This window comes from Rosa rugosa, chromosome 1 (assembly GCF_958449725.1).
Source record: "Rosa rugosa chromosome 1, drRosRugo1.1, whole genome shotgun sequence".
NCBI lineage: Eukaryota > Viridiplantae > Streptophyta > Magnoliopsida > Rosales > Rosaceae > Rosa > Rosa rugosa.
In genome coordinates, this window is record NC_084820.1 from 4,124,551 (window position 1) to 4,148,427 (window position 23,877).

At 41.3% G+C, this 23,877-nt stretch overlaps 3 protein-coding genes and 1 pseudogene across 3 annotated transcripts; 3 read left to right on the forward strand and 1 right to left on the reverse strand.

The window, feature by feature from the left end:
* Positions 1-4,990: 4,990 nt before the first annotated feature.
* LOC133711481 (aldehyde dehydrogenase family 2 member C4-like) lies at positions 4,991-10,232 on the forward strand (annotated as a pseudogene).
* A 145-nt stretch (positions 10,233-10,377) lies between these two features.
* LOC133711497 (multiprotein-bridging factor 1c) lies at positions 10,378-11,063 on the reverse strand. Its single transcript, XM_062137610.1, has one exon. The coding sequence runs from the start codon at positions 10,958-10,960 to the stop codon at positions 10,526-10,528; it is 435 nt and encodes a 144-aa protein (XP_061993594.1). The 5' UTR covers positions 10,961-11,063; the 3' UTR covers positions 10,378-10,525.
* Positions 11,064-11,764: 701 nt separating this feature from the next.
* On the forward strand, positions 11,765-19,141 carry LOC133711461 (DNA mismatch repair protein MSH7). Its single transcript, XM_062137584.1, has 17 exons — positions 11,765-12,332; positions 12,561-13,047; positions 13,436-13,531; positions 13,637-13,692; positions 13,822-13,888; positions 14,044-14,139; positions 14,562-14,693; positions 14,799-14,832; positions 14,935-14,979; positions 15,061-15,257; positions 15,356-15,482; positions 15,564-15,841; positions 16,121-16,315; positions 16,769-17,182; positions 17,301-17,397; positions 18,023-18,150; positions 18,668-19,141. The coding sequence occupies exons 1-17, from the start codon at positions 12,028-12,030 to the stop codon at positions 19,136-19,138; spliced, it is 3,225 nt and encodes a 1,074-aa protein (XP_061993568.1). The 5' UTR covers positions 11,765-12,027; the 3' UTR covers positions 19,139-19,141.
* A 338-nt stretch (positions 19,142-19,479) lies between these two features.
* Positions 19,480-23,868, forward strand: LOC133711454 (ARF guanine-nucleotide exchange factor GNL2). The gene is made up of 2 exons (XM_062137578.1): positions 19,480-20,511; positions 20,609-23,868. The coding sequence occupies exons 1-2, from the start codon at positions 19,493-19,495 to the stop codon at positions 23,673-23,675; spliced, it is 4,086 nt and encodes a 1,361-aa protein (XP_061993562.1). The 5' UTR covers positions 19,480-19,492; the 3' UTR covers positions 23,676-23,868.
* The last annotated feature ends 9 nt before the right edge of the window (positions 23,869-23,877 follow it).

Consider the following 23,877-nt stretch of genomic DNA (forward strand, 5'->3'; position numbering starts at 1 on the left):
AGGGTCAGAAAAATTGGATAAAACAGGCCCGTTTTAAAAAAGTTGGGTAATTGGGGTTTAAAAATGAAAAATGTTGATTAAGTGGGCAATCTCTTAGAGTGTTTGGGTAAGTGGGGTTAAATAACCCCAAAATTGGGTAAATGATCATTTCCCCTTATAATTTTATAGCATGTTAAGTCAATGACTATCTATCAAACTGATTAGGACAACATAATTATATAGGAAATAAATCCTATGTGAAGCCCTACTACGCTTTAAGCATAAATTCAATAATATAACTGAAAATTCATAAAAGATTTTGAACTAACCTAGAAGGCCAGAAGCGTATGAATTGCAGAAACTTGTCTTCGGTAGAAGAATTTATTCAAAAGAATTCTTACCCCCAAATTCGAGCAAGGTCACAATATGATTTAATTCGTAAGCATATGCAAATATCCAATTCTCTTCTCCCCTTTCAAGAACCGAAGAAGAGAGGACAAAAGACAAAATATCTTTCCCTCTTTAGAAAATAAAGTAAAGCGGAAAACAGTTTCTCCCCTTTCAAAAACCAAAAGAAAAGAGGACAAAATCTTCTTCCCCATCCACTCTTTAAAAAAGAGCATAGACCTTCCTCTTTTATTTAGAAAACTGATGTGAAGAACTTTCTTCCCCCTTTCAAGAATTTAAGAAAAATTTGTCCTATTTGTTCAAGGAAATCCAGAATATCTGTCTGGCCCAAACTCGAGGTTACTTGCTCTAATTGAAATAGGGTTTATATTAGAGATTGATAGGTTCATAATTTCATATATTTTTATACCCTTAAATGTAGGATTCTAGGCTTAGTTCTTATCATTTTTGAGTCATTTACTTTGTGTTTGTGTTTTGTAGGTTAATTTGGAGAAAAGAAAGATTTGGAGCTTAAAGTCAAACGCGGGATTGAAAGGATGCTTGCTATCCTGAGCGTCCAGAATTGTCTCTGCTGTGTGTCAACTTCGCGGATTAAACTGTACCTTCTCAGAAGGAATTAGCAGGCGAGCCTTATACCATTGGAAAGATACGGATGTTAGCTTTCTGAGGAATTTTACGGAAGTGGATTCGCATTCTTGTGGAGGAAGTTATGATGGTTTAAGTGAACCTAGTTCGGGAAGGCAGATTCTGACGATTTTCGGAATCTAACTTGTGAGGCCCAAGTCCGTTGTTCTTAGCACTTGAATGGAACAAGGCTGAACGTGTTTGACATATTTGGAGTAATTTCTTGCATTGACTTTAATAACCCTGCGTTGCTTTGGAGAGAAGAAATCTATTCCAAGTGGGACTAGAAGACCTAAGAAGCCCAATTCAAGTAGGATTTGGAAAGAGAGATACAAGGAGAAAACCTAGCACGTTTTAGAGAAGACACAGCATATTCTGCAGAGAACAAGGAGAAGAGAAGCTCTCACCAACGCTGGTTCCAAGTTCCTTAATTCTTCCATTGTCTGTTTCATGATTTCTTTGATTCTAGTCATGTTTTTCATAGTTATGGATTGCTAAACTTCTAGGCTAGGGCTGAGATGAAGCCCCTAGTATGACTATTCTGTTTATTTAGTTGGTTTGCTATTGAATTTCTGGATTTCTATGTTAAACTCTTAATCACCGTTTCAATAGAACTTTTATTCAAAATCTTTGTTCGGGATCAATAAGACCTAGGTTTTGTTTATGAGTTATTTGGTTGGAGAACATGATGCTTGATCAATGAGTAGATGTTTTCTAGGGTTCCAAAAGATAATTCAATCTTGTGATTAAAGAGTTGTGAATTAAGAATACAAGTGCTTGATCATAGTCGATATTCTTGTTTGCATGATTTTCTAGTTCTTTTGTGCTTAATGGAGTTGAACATGTTTGCTTGAACCTGATCATTAAGTGGAGTAAATTATAGTTTGGCTACTTGAGTTCTATACAGGATCAATAAGTTGGAATTCAAAGGTTAGAAGAACTTTGGCATATGTCTGGGATCAATACAGTTTATGTACGGAAATCTATTCTTAAACTCTAAAGAATCTCATTGCTCATTCTTGTCTTTAATTTTAGTTTTTCTTTCTTTAATTTTCTGTTTAAAACTCAATCATCATAAAAATCAGTTTGTTTCACTTAAGTATAGCACACTTGTCATAGCAAAATTGTTTCAATCAATCCTTGAGGGAATGACCTCGTGCTTGCACATTTATTCTACAATTGATTCGTGCACTTGCGAGTACTAAATTAAAATTGACAACAGAGATATTCTCGAAGAATCTTAGGAGATATCCAATCAATGTACGATTATGTTTCCATGTACAACTCTATCTCTATGCTTGTAATTCTCTATATAAAGAGGCCCCTATTATCAATGAAAGCATGACTCAATTCTCTCCCAATTCAGTTTTCCTTAAACACGTTATCAGCATGAAGCCCTAACCCTGAAACCCTAATTTCGTAGCCTTCAAATTCCAGAAACCACCGCTGCCCACCTTGAAACTCTCAACTCCAGGAATCCAGAACTGGCGGCGCCATCCCAAGAACCGGCCAGAAAAATACTGAACCGGCCACTAGAAGAAGCAGAAATTTCCTGTCCGGTTCGCACCATTCCAGTCCTTGATTGACCACCATATTTTGTCATCACCAGAGCCTCGATCCCAGATTCCGGGAACCGGAAAAATTATTCCCGGAACCGGCCAAAAGACACCTGAACCGCCCACCAGAGTCTGCTGCATCTTGAACCGCCACCTAAAATTCCAGTTTTATTCCTTCTATGTTCCAGACGAGCCCAGAGAAAAAAAAAAGGAACGAAACCCAGCCAAGAGGACAAGGAAGAAAGCTTTAGGCCCAGAAGAGAAAAGAAGGACCCAGAGTGCAGCCCAGAAGCCCACGTGAAAGAAAAAAAAGGGGAGCAGCACCTGGCCCATAGACGTCGGCCCACTGACGTCAGCCTACTACCCACTGACGTCATCCCACCTTCTGCGCCACATCAGCAGCCACGTCATCACGCCGTCAGCAGCGGACCTAGCGCCACGTCAGCACCGGTCACTTTCCGGCAACTTTTCCAACCACTTTCGGCCATATTCCCGGCAAGTTTTTTCCGGCGACCTATTTCGAGGTTTTTTTTTACTAAAAGTTCCCATTTTTGAAGTTTTTATTCTTTTTCTCGGGGACTTGCAAACTCCCTTCTTCTACCCCCCCTTTCTTCATCATAGGGGAGACCTAATTAAGTCGAACTGTGGGGGTTCGTGCTCACTCCAAGCTTGGAGCTTGTTGAGATCTCCAAACTTAGAGTTTGTAGAGAATTTATGATCGACCATTTACGTCATTGTTTCGATCTAATCCAATACCTTTTGGAATTGAATTTCTTTGAAGCGATTACGCTCAGAAATTCTTAATTTCTTGGAAGCGATTATGCTCATAAATTCATAATTTCTTGGGAGCAACTCCGCTCAGAAATTTTATATGTTTTCGTGGTAGCCTTTTTACGCTCCGAAACTAACCCTAATTTCTTGTTCTATTTCAGGATGAGTAACCTGAACAACTGGACTTTGCTCCATTAGGAACAACTGGCTCTGGATATCACATGTGGGTTCGTGATGTCCGCCAGCATCTCAAGGCCGATGGAATCCTGGATACAATTCTCGTGCCTAGCCAGGACATGCTAACTGTTGAGCAAACTCAAGCTTTGAAAGCAAATAGAGCAGCCTTAGAGGCAAATAAGGCGAAAGCCATCATCCTAATGACTCGTCATATGGATGATTCGCTCAAGTACGAGTGTATGAATGAAGAAGACCCTAGAAGGTTGTGGGTCTCACTCGAAGAAAGATTTGGCAACGTCCGTGACTCCCTGCTTCCTTACCTAGAACGGCTAGAAATGAGATGGCATAGCCTCCGCTTCTGTGATTTCAAGTCAGTTCTTGACTACAACTCGGAAGCATTTCGCATTAAATCCTTAATGGAATTCTGTGGTAAAGAGATCACAGATGCGATGTTGATTGAGAAAACTCTCTCTACCTTCCCCGTCTCTGCATTGATGGTTGCTAAGAACTATCGAATCGATGTTACTGCAAGACGGATCACAAGGTTTCATGAGCTCATTAGAGCTATGAATGTTGCTGAAAAGAATGACAACATCCTTGTGAAGAACTATAATTCAAGATCCATGGAAACAAAGCATATTCCGGAATCCAATTATAGTCACGCCCCTAAGAGAGGGCGCCAAGAGCGAAACCCTAATCTTAGGGATACTTCTGGACGCTCTAGTCCATATAATCGCTCTACTTGGGAAGGTAACCGCCAAAATAGGCGAACACGGAACCGAAGAAGCTAGTCAACGTGGAAAGAGAGAATGAGGCAACGCCTCTGGCCATGTTGGTGGCGCCACCAACATTAAGAGCCATCTAAATGACGCTTTCAAAGTGCCTCAATCAATTGAGTCTGAGGAAAGAGATGTATGTTCTCGATGTGGAGAATCCGGTCATTGGGCACACATTTGTAGAGCTCGTGAAGAAATTGTCACCGCCTACAAAGCATATTGTGAAGCAAGAGAAGCTCACTATGTGGAACAAGAAGATCATGAAGATGATCTAGAGTGAAGGGTTGAAGACTACAAATCTGGCTGGGATCAATAGATCGCCAATTCTGTTTAAGTCTTTATTTTTCCAAAAGATGTAATAGGCAATTGTCATATACTTTGTAGTAAATGCCAATGGTTTAGTCTTTCTTCAAAGTAGGCTCACCCAAAGTAAGTGTGATGTCTAGGAAGGTTATGAGATTAGTGGTACTTAAGCGAGTCTTGCTCCACCGACATCTCTCTACTTACCTGGTCACATTTATTTTGGAATTACCGAAAGACATTAGACGACTACCATTGTTTTGCATTAGCTAGCATTTTGGATTAGATTTTCTTTGGTCAAAGAGATAATGATGTAACTCCGTTGGCTTATGAATAAAATTTTGAGTTCTTTTCATTATGACTCCATTTTGATTCTGAGCATATGACTTTGTGACTACGATGGCTGGGCCATCAGTATTGATTCAAGGACATGAAATAGCCCAAGTTCTCCCTTGCCAAATGGCACCTTGATTACTGTCACAGAAACTCTCTATGCTCCTAGGGCAAATCGCACCTATGAATGACCAACGGATTCCATGCGAAAGCGCATGTAGAGAACGAAAATGAGTTCCTTTGCAATGCCTCTAATGATTGCGAACAAAGGCGCATCTTAGAGAAGTTTATGTGTCTCTCTAGTGGACTCTATGTCACTATTCGAGCTATTAAATACAATAAAAGTTATGAGAGAAGATCTCTTGGATTTAGACATATAATAGCTTTGTCACGACAGGATAGGTCATCCTAGTCCTGATGATCCATCTACTAAAGACTTCACACGGACATCTATTTTCTCGAGCGAAACGAAGCATGAATCAAAAGTTGATTCTTGGACTAAGTGTGACCGCCGCCGCCGTCCACCACCAGCCTAGGGCTGACATAGTCCTTATCCATGACGCCATGGATAGCGTACATCATGGTGATGACGCCCCTGGTGATGTTGCAATCACCAACTTTGCTTCAAATAGCGTTTCAGATGCTCAGGCCCAACCAAAATCCTCATTGGTTGCTTCTAATGCCTCTCGCTCGTTTTACAAAGCCCGTTCCTTAGGGAAATTAGGACTGAGACTGTCCTATGCAAAGGATATGAAAATACTCATTTTGTTCTTACATAGAACCCATGGGGATTCTATGGACTGATTCAACCAACTTGCGGACATTTAAATATCTCATGATGTTGGTTGACACGCAAACACGCTGGTCACGTGTTGTGCCATTGTCCACTTGTAATGTTACTTATGCTACACTCCTAGCACATATCATATGACAACTGGCTCACTCCCCGAATCATCTTATTCAGTCAATTGGATTTGATTATGCTAGAGAGTTTACATCGAAGACTTTCGATGGTTATTGCAATGAGACTGATGTTGGACATCATATTCCCATGTACACACCCAAATGGTCTCGCGGAAACTACTACGATGGTCGTCAGGATTTGGTAATGCGCACCAACCTCCTTACATCCGTTTGGGATGATGCAATATCACATGCAGCTATGCTAATTCGTCTACAACCCACCACCACTCGATCTACCTCTGCGTTACAGCTAGTGACTGGGTACAAGTATCATACTTACGCATATTTGAGTGTGCCATTTATGTGCCAATTGCGCCGCCACAGCGCACTATGACAGATTCTTACAGACGAATGGGCAACTATGTTGGATTTGAGACTCCGACAATCGTCCGCCACTTAATCCCCTTGCAAGGCGATCTCCTTACTGCTAGATTTGCGGATGTCACTTTGATGAGACAGTCTTTCCGTCGTTAGGGGGAGATAAGAACACATATGTTCAACAGGAACGACAGGAATTGTCGTGGCCTGTCCCTACTATGTCTCATCTCGATCCCCATTAAAGTGACGAGATCACACATCTGCTGCAAATATGCCTGCAAGGAATGACGTTCCTACGAGAGGACGTAGCGCCACCCTACACAGAGGTAGGCATGGCGCCAACGCCAAAGAGAGTGGCACTCTGGCGTTATAGGCCATGGCCCCAGCTAGGATGCGTGGGAGGCCCGTGGGTTCGAATGATGCTTTGGCACAACCTAATCCTTGGATCATCGACACTCAAAATCCGTCTCATGAGAATCTTCCGGGTTATGGTTATCGTTGGGGGACGCCTCAATGTCAGAACCTATTCTTGAGAATATAGAGCTCTTTGAAAATTACACTAGTGTACATGAGACGTGGGATAGAAACTCTATCATAATGATGATGTAGTTGCGTATGCGCATGAGTTTTTGAGTCCGATGATATCGAACCACGCTCCGTTGATGAATGAATACCAACGTAGAGAAATTTGGCCTAAATGGAAAGATGCGATCGAGGTTAAGTTGAATTCTCTAACGAAGATGAAGGTTTTTGAGCCAATGATGTCAACACCTCCTAACATAAAACCTATTGACTAATGGGTCTTCGTTAGAAAGAGTGATGAGAAAAAGAGATGGCAATCTCGCCTTATGGCGCAAGGCTTCTCATAAAACGCCCTGGAATTGACTACGATGAGACATATTCTCTCGTAATGGATGTCTTTGCACTCCACTACCTTGTCGGTTTGGTAGTTTCCGAATAACTGAACATGCAGCTTACAAATGTGGTCACTACGTATCTCTATAGGGATCTAGATACGGAATATACATGAAGGTTCATGGTGAACTTCATTTACCCAAGTCAAGCGGCTCTAGACCACGGAGCGCGTTTTACAAAGAGGTTGAAACGCTCACTAAAGTGACTACTTGATTGGGAAGAGATATGCCCACGCGTTTCCATAACAAGTTTCGGATTCTATCGCAGTTCATGTTGGACATGATCTGCATTGGAAGCTCTTAAATAGTGAAGGGAAACCGCTGAACACTTGAAATCCGAGTTTGAGATAAAGGATTTTGGGAGAACACGATTATGTCTCGGTTTGGAACTTGAGCATCGTGTCGATAGATGCTTAGGCATTTTGACAAGGTCAAGCCTTCAAGCATCTCCATGATCGTCCGTAGTCTTGATCCTAAAAAGGATCCTCTTCGTTCGAATGATGATGACGAAGATGTGCCAGAGGCAGAAGTGTCTTACTTGAGTACAATAGGCGCATTATTGTACTTATCTCAATGCACAAGACCGGACATCTCATTTGCCATGAACTTGTTAGCTAGATATATAGCTTTGCGCCAACGCGACGCCATTGGATTGGTGTAAAAGATATCTTTCAGTATTTGAGATGTACGTTTGATATGGGCTTGTTCTATCCCTACCGATGATGGATTTGGACCCATCACACACCAGGAACGCCGCCAACACTGGCCTGCGTCCACTATCCCCATCCCAAAACGACATGTGTTTTGGAAGGTTTTACAAATTGTTTTAAATTATTTTACTTTTTAATCATGGAAATGCAAGTCATGTACTGTTGCTTACTTGCTTAAAAATGTCACTAACGATTGTGGGTCTGTAATTGATGCAATGCCTTGAATGATGTTCAGGAGAGGAGAAAGATCATGATGAAGTTTGCGGACTTGATTGATGAACACACAGAAGAACTAGCCGAGTTGGATACAGTTGATGCGGGGAAGTTGTTCAGTTCTGGCAAAGCCGCAGACATACCTCAGGTAGCACAAACTTTACGTTACTATGCGGGTGCAGCTGATAAAATTCATGGAGATCGAGGTGCTCAAAATGTCGCGCGAGTTTCAAGCTTATACTTTACTCGAACCAATTGGTGTTGTGGGACACATCATTCCGGCAGTGGAATTTTCCGAGCACCATGTTATCTGTTAAGGTCGCTCCTTCCTTAGCTGCTGGTTGCACCATGGTCATCAAACCAGCTGAGCAGACACCTTTTTCAGCTCTCTATTATGCTCATCTGGCCAAGTTGGTAAGCTTGCAAAAACACTCTCATAGTATTAATCCGGCATGGTTGCTTGACATGTTATGCGGCGAGACTGTGACAGGTTATTTGGTCTATCCTATTGACATGTTACGTAGTCAAATGATCAATTACTGACATGCTGCTATGTCACAAGTTTATGTGAAATCTCTCTTCTATATGCGGTCACCTCCTGACAACATGTATTTACGAAGAGTATTCGACTTGTATGTATATGTATGCTTGTATTGCCAATGTAGCTTAGTTCTAGTGACGTTGTTTATGAAGGCTGGTGTTCCTGATGGAGTGATTAATGTCATAACTGGATGTGCAGAGACTGCTGATGCGGCCATCACTCATCATATGGACATTGACAAAGTAAATTCTAGCTTTTCCTTCCAACTTGGTCATTAATAATGGCTTACTGTAACACCTACTGATACCATTGGTTTGATTTCTTGACATTTCAGGTCAGTTTTACTGGTTCCACAGACGTAGGCCGTAAAGTGATGCAGGCTGCAGCAAAGAGCAACTTAAAAGCAGTTTCACTTGAACTAGGGGGCAAGTCACCCCTTTTAATTTTTGATGATGCTGATATAGATATGGCTGCTGACCTTGCTCTCTTGGGAATCCTCTACAACAAGGTCAGGTTCCTAACTTTGTTTCATCCATTTTCAGACCTGAAGTTCATTTACAACTTGAAAGGAATTTATTAGCAGTGATCGCTAACTTTGTGTCATTCATGTTTTCAGGGAGAAACTTGTGTGGCAAGTTCTCGTGTTTTTGTTCAAGAAGGGATCTATGATGAACTTGTGAAGAAATTAGAAGTAAAGGCAAAATCTTGGGCTGTTGGGGATCCTTTTGATCCTAATGTTCAAGGACCCCAGCTAGGTAAAACAAGCGAATACTGAAAATAGTAAATGATCTTTGTTCATTCACTCTTTTCGACCAATATTTATAGCGATCAACAAGGCCGTGCAGTTTTATGATTGATCTATACTATGTACTATGCTTCTGATCGAATTCCTTATCAAATGTGGTACCTAGATTCTAACGTTGGTGAGTCGTGACAATAATCGCAGGTTGATAAGCAGCAGTTTGAGAAAGTCTTAACCAACACTGAGCATGGAAAAAGAGAAGGAGCCACTTCGTTAACAGGAGGCAAGCCTTTGGGGAACAAGGGATATTACATCGACCCAACAGTATTCACTGATGTCAAGGTACACTTTCAGCTAATTCAGATCGATTATCGATATAGCTAATGTTGACTCTGTTTCTTCTATGTTCATCTCATTATTGTTTTAAATACTTGCTCAGGATGACATGCTCATAGCCAAGGATGAGATATTTGGACCTGTAGTGTCTGATGAAGTTCAAGGAAGTGTCCATTTTCCATTGTGAGCCTTCTTTTGCAGGACCATTGAGGAGGCAATACAGAGAGCCAACTGCACCAAGTATGGCCTAGCAGCAGGCATTGTAACCAAAAACATCGACGTCGCCAACACCGTCTCAAGGTCTATCCGTGCCGGCAATATATGGATCAATTGCTACTTCGCCATCGACACCGATTGCCTTTTTGGAGGTTAACAAGATGAGTGGCTTTGGAAAAGACTGGGGTATGCAGGGCATCCACAAGTACATGCATACCAAATCTGTGGCCACTCCCATCTATAACTCTCCATTGCTCTAAATCACCATGACCCAATCACTGTGCACATTATAATAATTTACAGTTCTTCACTTTGTGGGAATTATAAAAGATTGTAATATCATCTATGTGGCTTTTTTTCTGGCGTTGATGCTAAAATAAAATCAAGTCTCTGTTTTCAGCTATGGGTCTTTTTTTAGACTTTCATCAAACATAAAATGGTGTTCATGAGAAAATTTGGGCAAAATTGATCAGATGCAAAACAGTAACAAAAACCAGAAATTCAATTCAACAACAACATCGAAGTTCATTGATTTCATGTAACCCATCAGAAATTAGCCTTTACATCCTTCCTTCTTACTTTTTTTACAGCCTAAACATCATTCTCAGATTATGTTCATCACAGAAACCCTAACCCCAATCACAGATCTTATTTGCCGACTTTGCCCCTAAGCTTGACCTCCAGAGCCCTCTCCATCTTCGCCAGGACCGCCTGGTTCGGCACGGCCTTCCCGTTCTCGTACTCCTGAACCACCTTAGGAAGCTCGTTGATCCGCTTGGCTAGGTCGACCTGGCTCATCTTCTTCTCCAGCCGCGCCTTCTGAATCGCATGCCTCACATCCGCCGAGACCCGGTCCAGCGCCGCCGGCTCGGCCGCCTCGTCCAGCTTCTTCACGCTCACGGCCGGAGCCGCCTTCTTGTTATGGCCGGCGTCGGACTTCTTAATCGTCTGGACCGGCGCGCCGGTCCGGAGGGCCTGGTTCACCACCTTGGGCTTGCGGAGGTCTTGCGGCTTTGGCTTGGCCTTGTGGATCACCACCGGCTCCCAGTCCTGAGTCAGAGCTCCGGCGAATCGGTTCGGCATGATAGGAAAACTTTGATCGGAATACTTGAAAAAGAGAGGAAGGCTTTTGGATTCTGTGGATTTAGGAGAGGTGGTTGTTGCCGAGAGAAATTAATGGTGGCAATAAAGGGCACAACAAACGCTTTATATAGGGAAGAGGGTGAGAGAGCATCTCGAAAGTTCTCAAACGTTCTTTTCTAGATAAAGCTGACAGCGTGGCTGTGTAAAAATATCTATGGGCTCCGTATGCAACGTGGCGGGGTATCAGGTTCTGGAAGCTTATGCGACGTCGTTTGGTGTAGTGGAAAGATAAAGGTGATTGCTTGGGCCAAATCAAACCACGGCGGCAGAATAACAGCGTGGCAGCCACGAGGGTTACCCAGAGGGCAAGAAGCTAGATTCGGTGGAACCCCGTTTCAAGTTCGAGCTCTAATATTCACAAGTCCCTCGTTTGTGGGATCCATGTGATGCTGGTGAAGGTGTCAGCGTCCTGAGAGTCTAGGTTGTAGGTCATTACGAAACCCAACTGTTAAATACATGCAAGCTTTTAAGGTGCAAAACGTTGGATCTGCAACTCTCACGTAATAATTGACGCTGGATTCAGATGTTAGTTGAGTTCTTACGGGCCACAGATGGTTCATAATGATCCCGGATCGGTGGGCTATCTCTCTCATCACGAGACCCGACCGTCGAATACATGTAAGCTTTCGAGGTTGGAAAACCTTGAGCCATTCCGCATTGCTCTCACATGGTGATTAGCGCTGGACTTAGATGTTAGTTGAGTTTTTACGGGCCACAAATGGTTCATAATGGTTATGGTTCCAGACCAGTGGGCCGTCTCTGTCCATCCAAATGCCATTGTTTAACCAAAAAAGATGCGTCACTGGCCTAACGTTCTGAAAGCCTTATGCGACGTCGTTTGTGCTAGTGGAAAGGTAAAGGTGTTTACTTAGGTCAAATCAAAATCACCGCCGGGAAAATATTTCCAAAAAGCAGCAATATTTTGGCGCCAAATTCATTATCTGCTTAAATAAAACTAGGCCGATTCGGCGCCTTTCGTCTTATGCATTTCTCTCCGAATCGGAAAAATGCAGCGCCAGAAATCGATCCTCTCCTTCTTCCGGAAACCCTCGCCGGACAAAAGCACCTCCACCGCTAGAGACGACGGCCGTGGAGTTAATCAGTTCGCGGCGAAGGAGCAGGAGCAGAAGCCCGTCGGATCCAATCAGCCTCCGGATCTCGAAGTTCGAGGAACCGACACTCCGCCGGAGAAGGTGCCGCGTCAGATTCTGCCGGCGAATTCCGCGAGCCTGAAAGACTCTTCGCCTTTCTCTAGTATTATGCATAAGTTTATGAAGGTCGATGACACACATAAGGCTTCTCAGAGCCACCGGTACTATTCATCATCTTCTCCAGTTAGATTAACAGTGATTTTTTCTTATTTATCTGGTGAATCGTATATAAATACTTAGGGTTTGACGTATTGTTCAAGCTCATTACTGACTCTGAAGCCTTGGGTGTAGTAGTTGATAGCTGCATTTGGCACTCTGATGTTAGATTTAGCTTTCTTTTGGATTTCTGCGAACAAATTTTCAGTTCTGTTTTGTGATTTTTTGTGTAGGAATGAACCAAATGGTGGTTCCTCTAATGATTGTACGGTATCTGGTAAACTCAATGATACCAATTCCAGTAAGAAAATTAATCGAGGTGCTGTGATGCATATCGAAAGTGATGAGGACATTGCTGGACCAGAAACACCGGGGACACAGCGTCTAGTTCCACGTATGAAGCGAATTCAAGAGGAGATTTCTAAGTTTGGGGATAAATTTGGGAGTTCTTTGCCAGATTCTAGCAAAAGATTGAAAGTTCTTGAGGAGCCAACAGTCTTAGACAAGAGCCATGGGGAAGCATCTGATATGGCTAGCAAGTTTGAGTGGCTTGACCCATCCCGAATCAGAGATGCAAATCGCAGAAGGCCTGGTGATCCTCTCTATGACAAAACATCACTTTATATACCGCCTGATGCTCTGAAGAAAATGTCGGCATCACAAAGACAATACTGGGATGTCAAGTGTCAGTATATGGATGTTGTGATTTTCTTTAAAGTGGTAAGTTAGAACTGGTTGAACATTTATTCTTGAAGTGCATTATGTTTCTACTGGGAACCTCTGTAGCTTGATGAAATGCTGTGGCACCACAAATTTAGTTTGACAATTGACAAAAGCAATCCATTTGTAGAATGAACAAATAAAGATTTTTTTTTTTCTCCAAAAGACCAAGTAGATAACATTTTGCTGGCTAGATGGTTCATATTTTGTTCTTTGTCATGGGTTTTGGGATGATTTATTTTCTAACTTTTATTTTCTGCTTGAGATCTTTTAACGAGAATATGGTGTAGAACAAAGTTGGTTTCTGTTTTGCAGAATTTATAAGCTCAATCTTGTTGTTTGCACTATATCACTGTGACCTAATATGACAACTTGTGATCAAACACAGGGAAAGTTTTATGAGCTTTATGAACTGGATGCTGAAATTGGCCACAAGGAGCTTGATTGGAAAATGACCTTGAGTGGTGTTGGGAAATGTCGTCAGGTGACTTGAATCACTGATTGTTTTTATTTTTATACTTGTTCTGTCAACAAAGTATATGTTTATCTGTTGATCAGAATAATTTGCATTGATTTTCTCTTATGTCAGGTTGGCATCTCTGAAAGTGGGATTGACGATGCTGTTCAAAAGTTGGTTGTCCGTGGGTATGTGATTGACTGGCCTTATTAACTTGATCATCATCTGCATCCTTTGTCGCAGGATGAGTTTCACTTCCTAGATTAATATATTAATACATCATAACTGACTTGTTCTTTGTTACATCTGCTGTTAAGGTATAAAGTTGGACGGATAGAGCAGCTGGAAACTTCTGATCAAGTAAAAGCCAGAGGTGCCAAAGCTGTAAGTTGACAATGCCAACTTATATAAATTATTTTATTTTTCTGGTTCTGTAAAAAGTAGAGTAATCTTATTAAATCTTCTGTCATTTCTACACTTCAATGATTATTTAGGAATCTATGAGTCGCATGGTCTGAATTTTAAACCTCCGTTTACAGGTAATTCCAAGAAAATTGGTTCAGGTAGTCACACCATCAACCACAACTGATGGAAATATTGGGCCTGATGCTGTTCATCTTCTTGCAATAAAAGAGGTTTGTGTCTTTATGATGTACTGAATTTTTCAACTTTCTCAAGTGTAGTTGCAAACTGAGATTCTTTTATGTCCTGATTGTGTTATTAGTAAGCTCAGTCTCATGTCGTTGATACTACAGTTTAAAGATGTTTACCTTGTATGTGTCCTTGTCCTAAAGCCACCAAACACAATAGTTATGCAACTCAGAGATGTTAAGAGAAAGCACCATAGCAGGCTCTTATTCTGTTAAAAAACATGTCTTTCTTTACTGTTTCTCAATAGTTATATTATTCATCTTCAGAGTATCTTCATATGCTTTCTCTCATTAGTTTGTCATGCTTGAAGGATTTGCATTTCTTCTGTACATACCTATCTTCTAGCTACCAGAAACATGTTCTCAGAATTACTGTATTTATAATTCCCTTCATTTTTTATATTTAGGGGAACTCTGGGGTCGACAATGGTTCAGTTGTATACGGGTTTGCTTTTGTTGATTGTTCTGCTTTAAAGTTCTGGATTGGTGCTATCAGTGATGATGCTTCGTGTGCTGCTTTGGGGGCTTTATTGATGCAAGTATGCTCTTTCTTCTTCTTCTTCTTCGTCTTACCTTGTGATTCTTGAATGAGTATTTTTGAAGGCTTGAGAACTTGTATTCTAATGGTCTTGATGTGATGTTAGGTGTCACCCAAAGAAGTTGTATATGAAAACAGAGGTACACCATTTTTTTTTTTTTGCATGTCCTCTTGTTTTGCCGAAAATAGATGTTTCATGAAATATTTCATATCTTGAAACTTTAATATGCAAATCCTTGCAGGGCTCTCAAAAGAAGCTCAAAAAGCACTGAAAAAGTACTCAACAGGTTTGAATATATCTTTTCTTTCCTAATTGAAAATTCAGAGAGAGAGAGAGGTGACTCTGACTGTTTTTGTTTCTCTTGCAGGTTCTGCACTGCAATTGACTCCAGTGCAGCCAGTCAATGATTTTATGGATGCTTCTGAAGTTAGTAAATTGATTCAGTTGAAAGGATACTTCAAAGGGTCTTCGAATTCATGGAATCATGGACCTGATGGTGTGGTACACCATGATATAACTTTACCTGCTCTGGGTACACTTATTGACCACCTATCCAGGTTGATGGTAAGCTCACTTGCATGTCTTTCATAAAATGAATACTAATCGAGAGCATCTATGTATGGTCACATGTTTATAATTGATACATTCCATTTCCCATACAGTTAGATGACGTTTTACGCAATGGAGATATATTACCTTACCAAGTTTATAAGGGTTGCCTCAAAATGGATGGACAGACGCTGATAAATCTTGAGATTTTCAGTAATACTGCTGATGGTGGTCCATCAGGCAAGTGTTCCCTTTGTTTGGCTTTGACCAGAATGTTCAAGTTTTTCAGGTTTATTGAACTAATTTCTGTCTTGGTTTCAGGTACGCTGTATGCATATCTCGATAACTGTGTGACTGCATCTGGTAAGCGGCTTTTGAGGAAGTGGATCTGCCATCCCTTGAAGTCTGTTGAAGCTATTAATAACAGGCTTAATGTGGTTGAAGATCTACTGGCACATCCAGAAATGGTGCCACTTATTGCTCAGTATCTCCGCAAGCTGCCAGACTTAGAGAGGTTGTTTGGACGGGTTAGAGCAACTGTTCAGTCGTCAGCTTCCCTCCTATTGCCATTATTTGGCAAGAAATTACTAAAACAGAGAGTTAGTCTTCTCTACTTTAATATGGATTTTTTTACTGAAACTTGATGGAACCTGGCAAATGTTTATTATTCGTTCAGAATTCTCTTGATTGCATTGCTGAGTTAAATCTCTTTGCTTTCATTTTTCTATGCATACAAGGGAAAGTGTTTAGGGTCTAGGCTCATAGAAGATATGTTACAACAATAGGAGAATATATTAACACCCCTAGTTGACATGAAATAGCAGCAATATCTAAGAATATTGATGTGAAACAATTATAATACTTTTAGTGTGGTACAGGTGAAAGTGTTCGGGACTCTTGTGAAAGGCCTCAGATTTGGACTGGATTTGTTAACGGTATTACAAAATGAAGGGCATATAATTGAGCTGTTATTAAAACTATTTAAAGTTCCACGTCTAAGTGGCAGTGATGGGCTTGATCAATATCTTAAGCAATTTGAAGCAGCTGTAGATAGTGACTTCCCAAATTACCAGGTATATATTCTTTTCCTTTCAGTACTCGTATGTTCAAAAGAAGTTTCCATTTCTCTTCTTTGGTGTTATAGTTGATTGCAGAATCCCCTTTTAGTAACTTGAACACATTGCTATGGCTTGTCATGTTTTGTACTGTATTTTCTGTCTCAAGATCTCATTTTCTCAACTGATATTCCTATCCTTGGATTTTTAAAAAGCTTAAGAGTAGAGACTTCAGACTTTTCTTTATGATATTTTCTTGCAAAAAACCGTGGGTATGAGCCGTAGGAATGATGAATAAAGCTCTACTGTTTGTTTGCACAGGAGCCTTTCTAGCTCTAGCTCACCCATACTTTAGACAAGATAGTTGATTCAGTATTTTCATCCGAATTTGCACTGCATGTTACACAAAATTATGATTTATTTTCAAGAGTTGACCTAAATGCAGACAACTGACATTGAATTTGGTGCCAGAATCATGATGCAACCGATTCAGATGCTGAAATACTCTCGATTCTAGTCGAGCTATTTATGGAGAAAGCAACTGAGTGGACTGATGTCATACATGCCATCAACTGTATTGATGTGCTAAGATCTTTTGTAGTTACCGCAAGCTTCCCAAGTGGAGCTATGTCCAGACCTGTTCTTTTGCCTCAATCTCAAAATACAACCTTGAATGGAGAAAATGGAAGTCCTACACTTAATATTAAAGGACTATGGCATCCATTTGCTCTTGGTGAAAATGGTGGACAGCCTGTGCCAAATGATGTAGTTCTAGGTGAAAATACTGATGGCTATCATCCACGCACTTTACTATTAACTGGACCAAATATGGGTGGGAAATCAACTCTTCTTCGTTCCACATGTCTGGCTGTTATACTTGCCCAGGTACTTCTTTTCCTGAGTAATTTCCTTTTTAGAACCCATACACCGAGTTGGTGAAGAGTTTAGTTTGGAGCATTAGATGCTTTGACATCTTGTCATTTAATTCGTTGATGGCTTGCAGCTGGGCTGTTACGTGCCTTGTGAGATGTGTGTTCTCTCACTTGTGGACATCATCTTTACACGGCTTGGTGCCACTGATCGTATCATGACTGGCGAGAGTAAGTCCTAGCAAACTAATATTCTCATGTCCTTTATTTTCTGTTCTTTCTGATCTCAGTCACCTGAAACCCAGAGAGAGAGAGAGAGAGAGAGATGATGGGTTCTCTTACCTCTTTTTGTCAGTGCAACTATTGACAAGCTCTAATTTGAACTGAAACCAAAGCAAGTAGGAACAGAGTATGCATTGTTGAATTTGGGAACAAGCGTGGTGAGGGTTGATGATGCACACTAATGGCAGTTCTGGGAGTCTTGATAACTGAGGCTTGTACTTAGGTTTCAGGACCTGGTGATCTTAGTGGTCCTGGTGGTGGTGCTAGGCTTCCTACTCTTCCCAAATTAAATTCTTTTGGCGGTCTTTTTCACTAATTTTCTTCAAAAAATTGCTGGGTAGCTTATAGTGCATCCATCTCTACTTCATAGACTGGTTTTGCTTTGGTGCTCTACATTGCATAGGAGTTGCTGAGCCCCGAGTGTGTTTAGTAACTCACAGTAGTAAATTAACATTCAAATGCAGGATTTGGTGGTTATATCTGTTTGAGTTTTCCTGCTTAGCATTATAGATAAACTTGTAATATTTTCAGTCGCAAGATTTGATCATTAGTGTTAATTTTTTTTTTTTTTCAGGTACCTTCTTAGTGGAATGCACAGAAACGGCATCAGTTCTTCAACATGCCACTCCAGATTCTTTGGTTATTCTTGATGAATTGGGTCGTGGAACAAGCACGTTTGATGGATATGCCATTGCATATGCTGTGAGACCTCCTACTACTCATCATACATTCCATATCAAATTTCCAGTTTTATATCATGTTCATCCTTCGTTCAGTTATCCATCTTTTACCGTTTCTAAATTTTCTGCTTGGGAAGGACGTCATTCATACATAAAATACTTGCATTCACGCGCCTCCAATGTACCCCATGCATAGATTCAAACTGAGGAATTTGTAGAGTCTAAGAAAGTACAGTTAAGAATATTAGTTCATTTTGTAATCAATTGTAGCAGCGGCTGAAAAATAAGTATGCTACAGATACCACCATCCACACATGAGGAAAGCAACTTCTGAGGCTACGAAGTAACTAGATAGACTTAAAAATCCTGGAGTTCCTTCCATTTTTCTGTAGGATTTGTGGACTACTGATCACCTTGCGCTGGATATGCATCAATTTCTACTGATCTGTTTGGAGAACAGATTTATCCATTATTCATATTAATATGCTAATGTTATACTATTGTCCACGTTTAAGATTCATCTATTTATACTTGTTCAGGTATTTCGTCATCTTGTTGAAAAGATCAACTGCAGACTGTTATTCGCCACACACTATCACCCGCTTACGAGAGAATTTGCTTCTCATCCGCATGTTTCATTGCAACACATGGCATGTGCTTTTAGGTCGAAATCTAAATCCCCTTCAAAAAGTGACCAAGAGCTGGTATTTCTCTATCGCCTTACCTCAGGGGCATGCCCAGAGAGTTATGGATTGCAAGTAGCAATGATGGCTGGGATCCCTGAGAATGTGGTTGAAGCTGCTTCTAAGGCTGGTCAAGTAATGAAGAAATCTGTTGGAGAAAGCTTCAGGTCCAGTGAACAGAGATCGGAATTCTCAACTCTCCATGAGGAGTGGCTGAAGACACTGTTAACAGTTTCACAAACCGGTAATTATAACGACGAAGATTCATTGGACGTATTGTTTTGCTTGCAGCAGGAACTAAAGTGCTCATATAGATTGGCCAACTGACAAAAGGAGCGATCACTCGATAGATAGCTGTGTAAGAATCTCTTGTTTTGATGACTTGGCATGTAAGTTAGAGTAGTAAAGCGGGTTGTGAACTTGTGACAATGTAGAGAAACGCTTTAGATCTTGTTCTTCATCTTCGGTTCATGATTTCGTGTGAGATATGTTGCGATTTCGCAGGGTTTGACTTGAATTGGTGCTAAATTGCACTAAATGAGGAGAAAATAGAGGTAGAACCAATCAAACCTCTATTCTTAACCGTACAAATTAACCAGTAATATCTAATCAGAAATGTTTGCTAGACCAGAACTATAACCGTTTTTTGAACTTTTAACGGTTTTCTTTCTTCTTCTTCCTATGGAGAATCATGACAAAAAACAAGCGATCAAGCTCAAAAGGAAAGAGCTGGGACTCTCTTGCATGCTCAATACCGAAGTCGGCACTGTTCTTGCCGTGATCCGCCGCCCCAGTGAAACCGTCTTCGGCGCCGCCCCGGACGACAGCATTGACCCTTCTCTTCTCCAATCCCTCAAGTCACTTCGAGCCTTGATCTTCAACCCCCAACAAGAATGGCGCACCATAGACCCTTCCATTTACCTCTCCCCATTCCTCGACGTCATCCAAAGCGACTTCGTCCACGCCGCCGCCACCAGAGTCGCCCTCTCCGCCACCTTGAAGATTCTCAAGCTCGGAGTCTTCGACGAGAAGACCCCCGGAGCCAAGGACGCCATCAACACCGTCGTCAATGCCATCACCACGTGTAGGCTTGAGAAGACTGATCCGGTGTCGGAGGGCGCCGTGATGATGAACATTCTGCAGCTTCTGACCGGAGTTATGAACCACAGGGCTTCAATGTTGTTGTCAGACCAAGCTGTGAGCACCATTGTCAACACTTGCTTTCAAGTGGTTCAACAATCCACGAACCGAGGGGACTTGCTTCAGAGAAATGCTAGGTACACCATGCATGAGTTGATCCACATCATTTTTTCGCGGTTGCCTGAGGTTGAGATGAGTCACGACGATGAGGAGACTGACAATGAAGACGTTGATGATGGTGGTTTGGATTTCGGATATGGAATGAGGTGTGCGGTTGATATATTTCATTTCTTGTGTTCTTTGCTCAATGTGGTTGAGGTTGTGGAGACAGAGGGGTCTACAGTTCAAACTGCTGATGAAGATGTGCAGCTTTTTGCTTTGGTTTTGATCAACACCGCAATCGAGTTGAGTGGAGATGGAATTGGGACGCATTCGAAGCTTTTGAGGATGATGAAAGATGATCTGTTTCACCATTTGGTACACTATGGAACTTGTTCAAGCCCGGTTGTGTTCTCCATGATTTGCAGTACGGTTTTGAACATGTATCACTTTCTTCGCAGGTTAATTTTTTAGGTGTTGACATGCAGATGCTTAAGTTTAATTTTGTTATCACACTATAACTTGAATCATGATAACCTTTTGCTTTATTCTTTGCAGGTACATTCGACTCCAATTAGAATCCTTCTTTGCATTTGTGCTGTTTAGAGTCGCAGGAGCTCCAGGAGCAACAACCCAACTTCAAGAAGTTGCACTGGAAGGAATTATAAACTTCTGCAGGCAACCGACATTCATAGTCGAAGTTTATGTGAACTATGACTGTGATCCCTTTTGCCATAATGTGTTCGAGGAGATTGGGAAGTTGCTTTGCAAGCAGTCATTTCCGGTGGGTGGCCCTTTGTCAAGTTTACAGATACAAGCGTTTGAAGGGTTAGTAGTCATGATCCACAACATTGCTGATAGTATTGATAAAGAAAATGATACAAGCCCTTCAGGGCCATATCCCGTTGAAATTACTGAATATACGCCATTTTGGGAAGATGAGGCCAAAGAGGATTCGGAAACTTGGGTGGAGTTTGTAAGACTCCGAAAAGCACAGAAGAAGAAAATATTGATTGCTGGACACCATTATAATCGAGATGAAAAGAAGGGAATGGAGTACTTAAAACTTACCAAATTAGTCTCTGATCCTCCGGATCCAAAGGCTCTGGCTTTCTTCTTCCGGTACACTCCTGGTCTAGACAAAATGCTGATAGGGGATTATCTTGGTGATCCTGACGAGTTTCATATTGAAGTTCTAAGAGAATATACCGAAACCTTTGGATTTGCAGGCATGAATCTTGACAGTGGTTTACGGACTTTTCTTGAGACTTTCCGTTTACCAGGAGAGTCCCAGAAGATTGAGCGGATTCTCGAAGTATTTTCAGAGAATTTTTATGAACAACAACCTACAGATATTTTTGCAAACAAGGATACGGTGCTCATTCTTTGCTACTCTCTCATTATGCTCAATACTGATCAACACAATCCACAAGTGAAGAAGAAAATGACAGAAGACGAGTTCATCAGGAACAATAGAGCAATCAATGGAGGAAAGGATCTTCCTAGAGAGTATCTATCTGAGCTTTTCCATTCCATCTCACACAATGCATTCACCACGTTTGGTTTGCAGGTAGAAATGAACCCAAGCAAATGGATCGAGTTGATGAACCGAACAAAAACTGTGCAACCTTACTTTCTATGTGAATTTGATCGCCGTCTAGGAAGAGATATGTTTGCTTGCATTGCTGGTCCATCAGTGGCGGCTCTTTCTGCAGTATTTGAGCATGCTGAAGAAGAGGAATTGCTCCATGAATGCATTGAAGGGATGTTCTCGGTGGCCAGGGTAGCTCAGTATGGACTAGAAGACACTCTTGATGAACTTCTCGCCACATTCTCCAAATTCACTACATTGTTGAATCCTTATGCCTCTGCAGAAGAAACCCTCTTTGCTTTTAGCAAAGATTTGAAGCCAAGAATGGCTACACTTGCTGTTTTCACCATTGCAAACAATTTTGGAGAGTCAATTAGAGGGGGCTGGAGGAACATTGTTGAATGCTTGTTGAAACTCAAGAGGCTAAAGCTGCTTCCACAGTCTGCCATTGAATTTGATGCTGCTTCCACCTCATCGGAGAACTTAAAATCTGAATCCGGTATAATCTTCCCAGCTCATGATCCCAGGTTTGGAGGCCGCCCTACTGGCATGATTAATCGGTTCTCACATTTTATGTCACTAGAGAGTGCAGAAGATGCTGTATCCCTTGGCATTAGTGAATTTGAACAAAATCTCAAGGTTATCAAACAATGCCGAATTGGGAACATCTTCAGCAATACTTCAAACTTTCCTGAAGTTGCTTTGCTCAATCTTGGGCGTTCTTTGATATATGCAGCTGCTGGGAAAGGGCAAAAGTTTAGTACAGCAATTGAAGAAGAAGAAACTGTTGGTTTCTCCTGGGATTTAATAGTTGCAATCACTTTGGCCAACAATCATAGGTTCCAGACATTTTGGCCTCATTTTCATGATTATCTGATTGTGGTTGCTCAGTTTCCCATGTTCTCCCCTATTCCATTTGCCGAAAAGGCCATTGTAGGGCTCTTCAAGATATGTCTCACGATCCTTGAGACTCACCGAGCTGACAAAATCCCCGAGGAACTCATTTTCAAGTCAATAAATCTAATGTGGAAGCTGGAAAAAGAGATTCTAGACACTTGCTGTGACTTCATAACTCAATCACTAAACAGGATTCTGATTGAGTACCCTGCCAATTTGCAGACCCAACTCGGTTGGAAGTCAGTTCTCCACTTATTATCAGTCTCTGGGAGACACCCCGAATGCTATGAACTAGGAGTTGAGACACTTATCTCGTTGATGTCTGATGGAACTCATGTTTCGCGGACAAATTATGCTTACTGCATTGATTGTGCCTTTGGTTTTATTGCCCTTAAGAACAGTCCATTGGAGAAGAACATAAAGATACTGGACCTGTTAGCAGAGTCTGTAAACTTCTTGATCCAGTGGTATAGAAACCACTACTCAGATCCTGGGAACAGCTACAGCAACTCCTCTTTAGAGGATGCAAAAGGTTTTGGCTCTTCCTGCAGCTTTGCCATGAATTTGTTTGTCAAACTAGGAGAGGCATTTAGAAAGTCCAGCTTAGCTCGGCGAGAAGAGATGAGAAACCATGCAATTCTATGTCTTCAAAAGAGTTTCAAACTTGCTGAGGAATTGGACTTCACTCCAATCAATTGCATCAACTGTTTCAACCTTGTTGTTTTCGCAATGGTTGATGATCTACATGAAAAAATGTTGGAGTACTCGCGTAGGGAAAACGCGGAGAAGGAGATGAGAGGCATGGAAGGGACCTTAAAGGTTGCATTGAAGCTCTTGACAGAAGTGTACCTGCAATTCTTGAAACAGATATCACAGAGTCCCGGGTTTCGAACATTTTGGTTAGGAGTGTTGAGAAGAATGGACACTTGTATGAAGGCTGATTTAGGTGGATATGGTGAATCAACAACACTGCAAGTACTAGTCCCGGATTTGTTGAGACAGATGATTACAGTGATGAAGGAAAAAGAGATTCTAGTGCAAAAGGAAGATGATGACCTTTTGGAGATAACACATATTCAGATACAGTGGATAGCTCCTGCAATCAAGGAGGAGCTTTTTCCAGAAGAAAACTTATGAAGCAGTCTTCATGAGTAACACATCTATAGCTCTAGAAATGAAACTAGGAGATAACTTTGATCTTGTTGCTTTTTCATTTTCTTGTGTTTTAATAAGTTTTACACATACAATTTTGGTTTCCCATTAGAATATCTTGTATCTTATTCTGTAAGGTAAAGCATGACTATGAATTGCAGAGAAACAATTTCATGAATTGGATTTT

Excerpts from the sequence above, each read along its gene's own strand:
- LOC133711461 (XM_062137584.1), top strand. The coding sequence starts at position 12,028 with ATGCAGCGCCAGAAATCGATCCTCTCCTTCTTCCGGAAACCCTCGCCG. Across the intron at positions 13,889-14,043 it reads AAGCCAGAGGTGCCAAAGCT|GTAATTCCAAGAAAATTGGT; the intron begins GTAAGTTGACAA and ends CTCCGTTTACAG. Across the intron at positions 14,980-15,060 it reads ACTGAAAAAGTACTCAACAG|GTTCTGCACTGCAATTGACT; the intron begins GTTTGAATATAT and ends TTTCTCTTGCAG.
- LOC133711454 (XM_062137578.1), top strand. The coding sequence starts at position 19,493 with ATGGAGAATCATGACAAAAAACAAGCGATCAAGCTCAAAAGGAAAGAG. Across the intron at positions 20,512-20,608 it reads ATGTATCACTTTCTTCGCAG|GTACATTCGACTCCAATTAG; the intron begins GTTAATTTTTTA and ends TATTCTTTGCAG.
- LOC133711497 (XM_062137610.1), bottom strand. The coding sequence starts at position 10,960 with ATGCCGAACCGATTCGCCGGAGCTCTGACTCAGGACTGGGAGCCGGTG.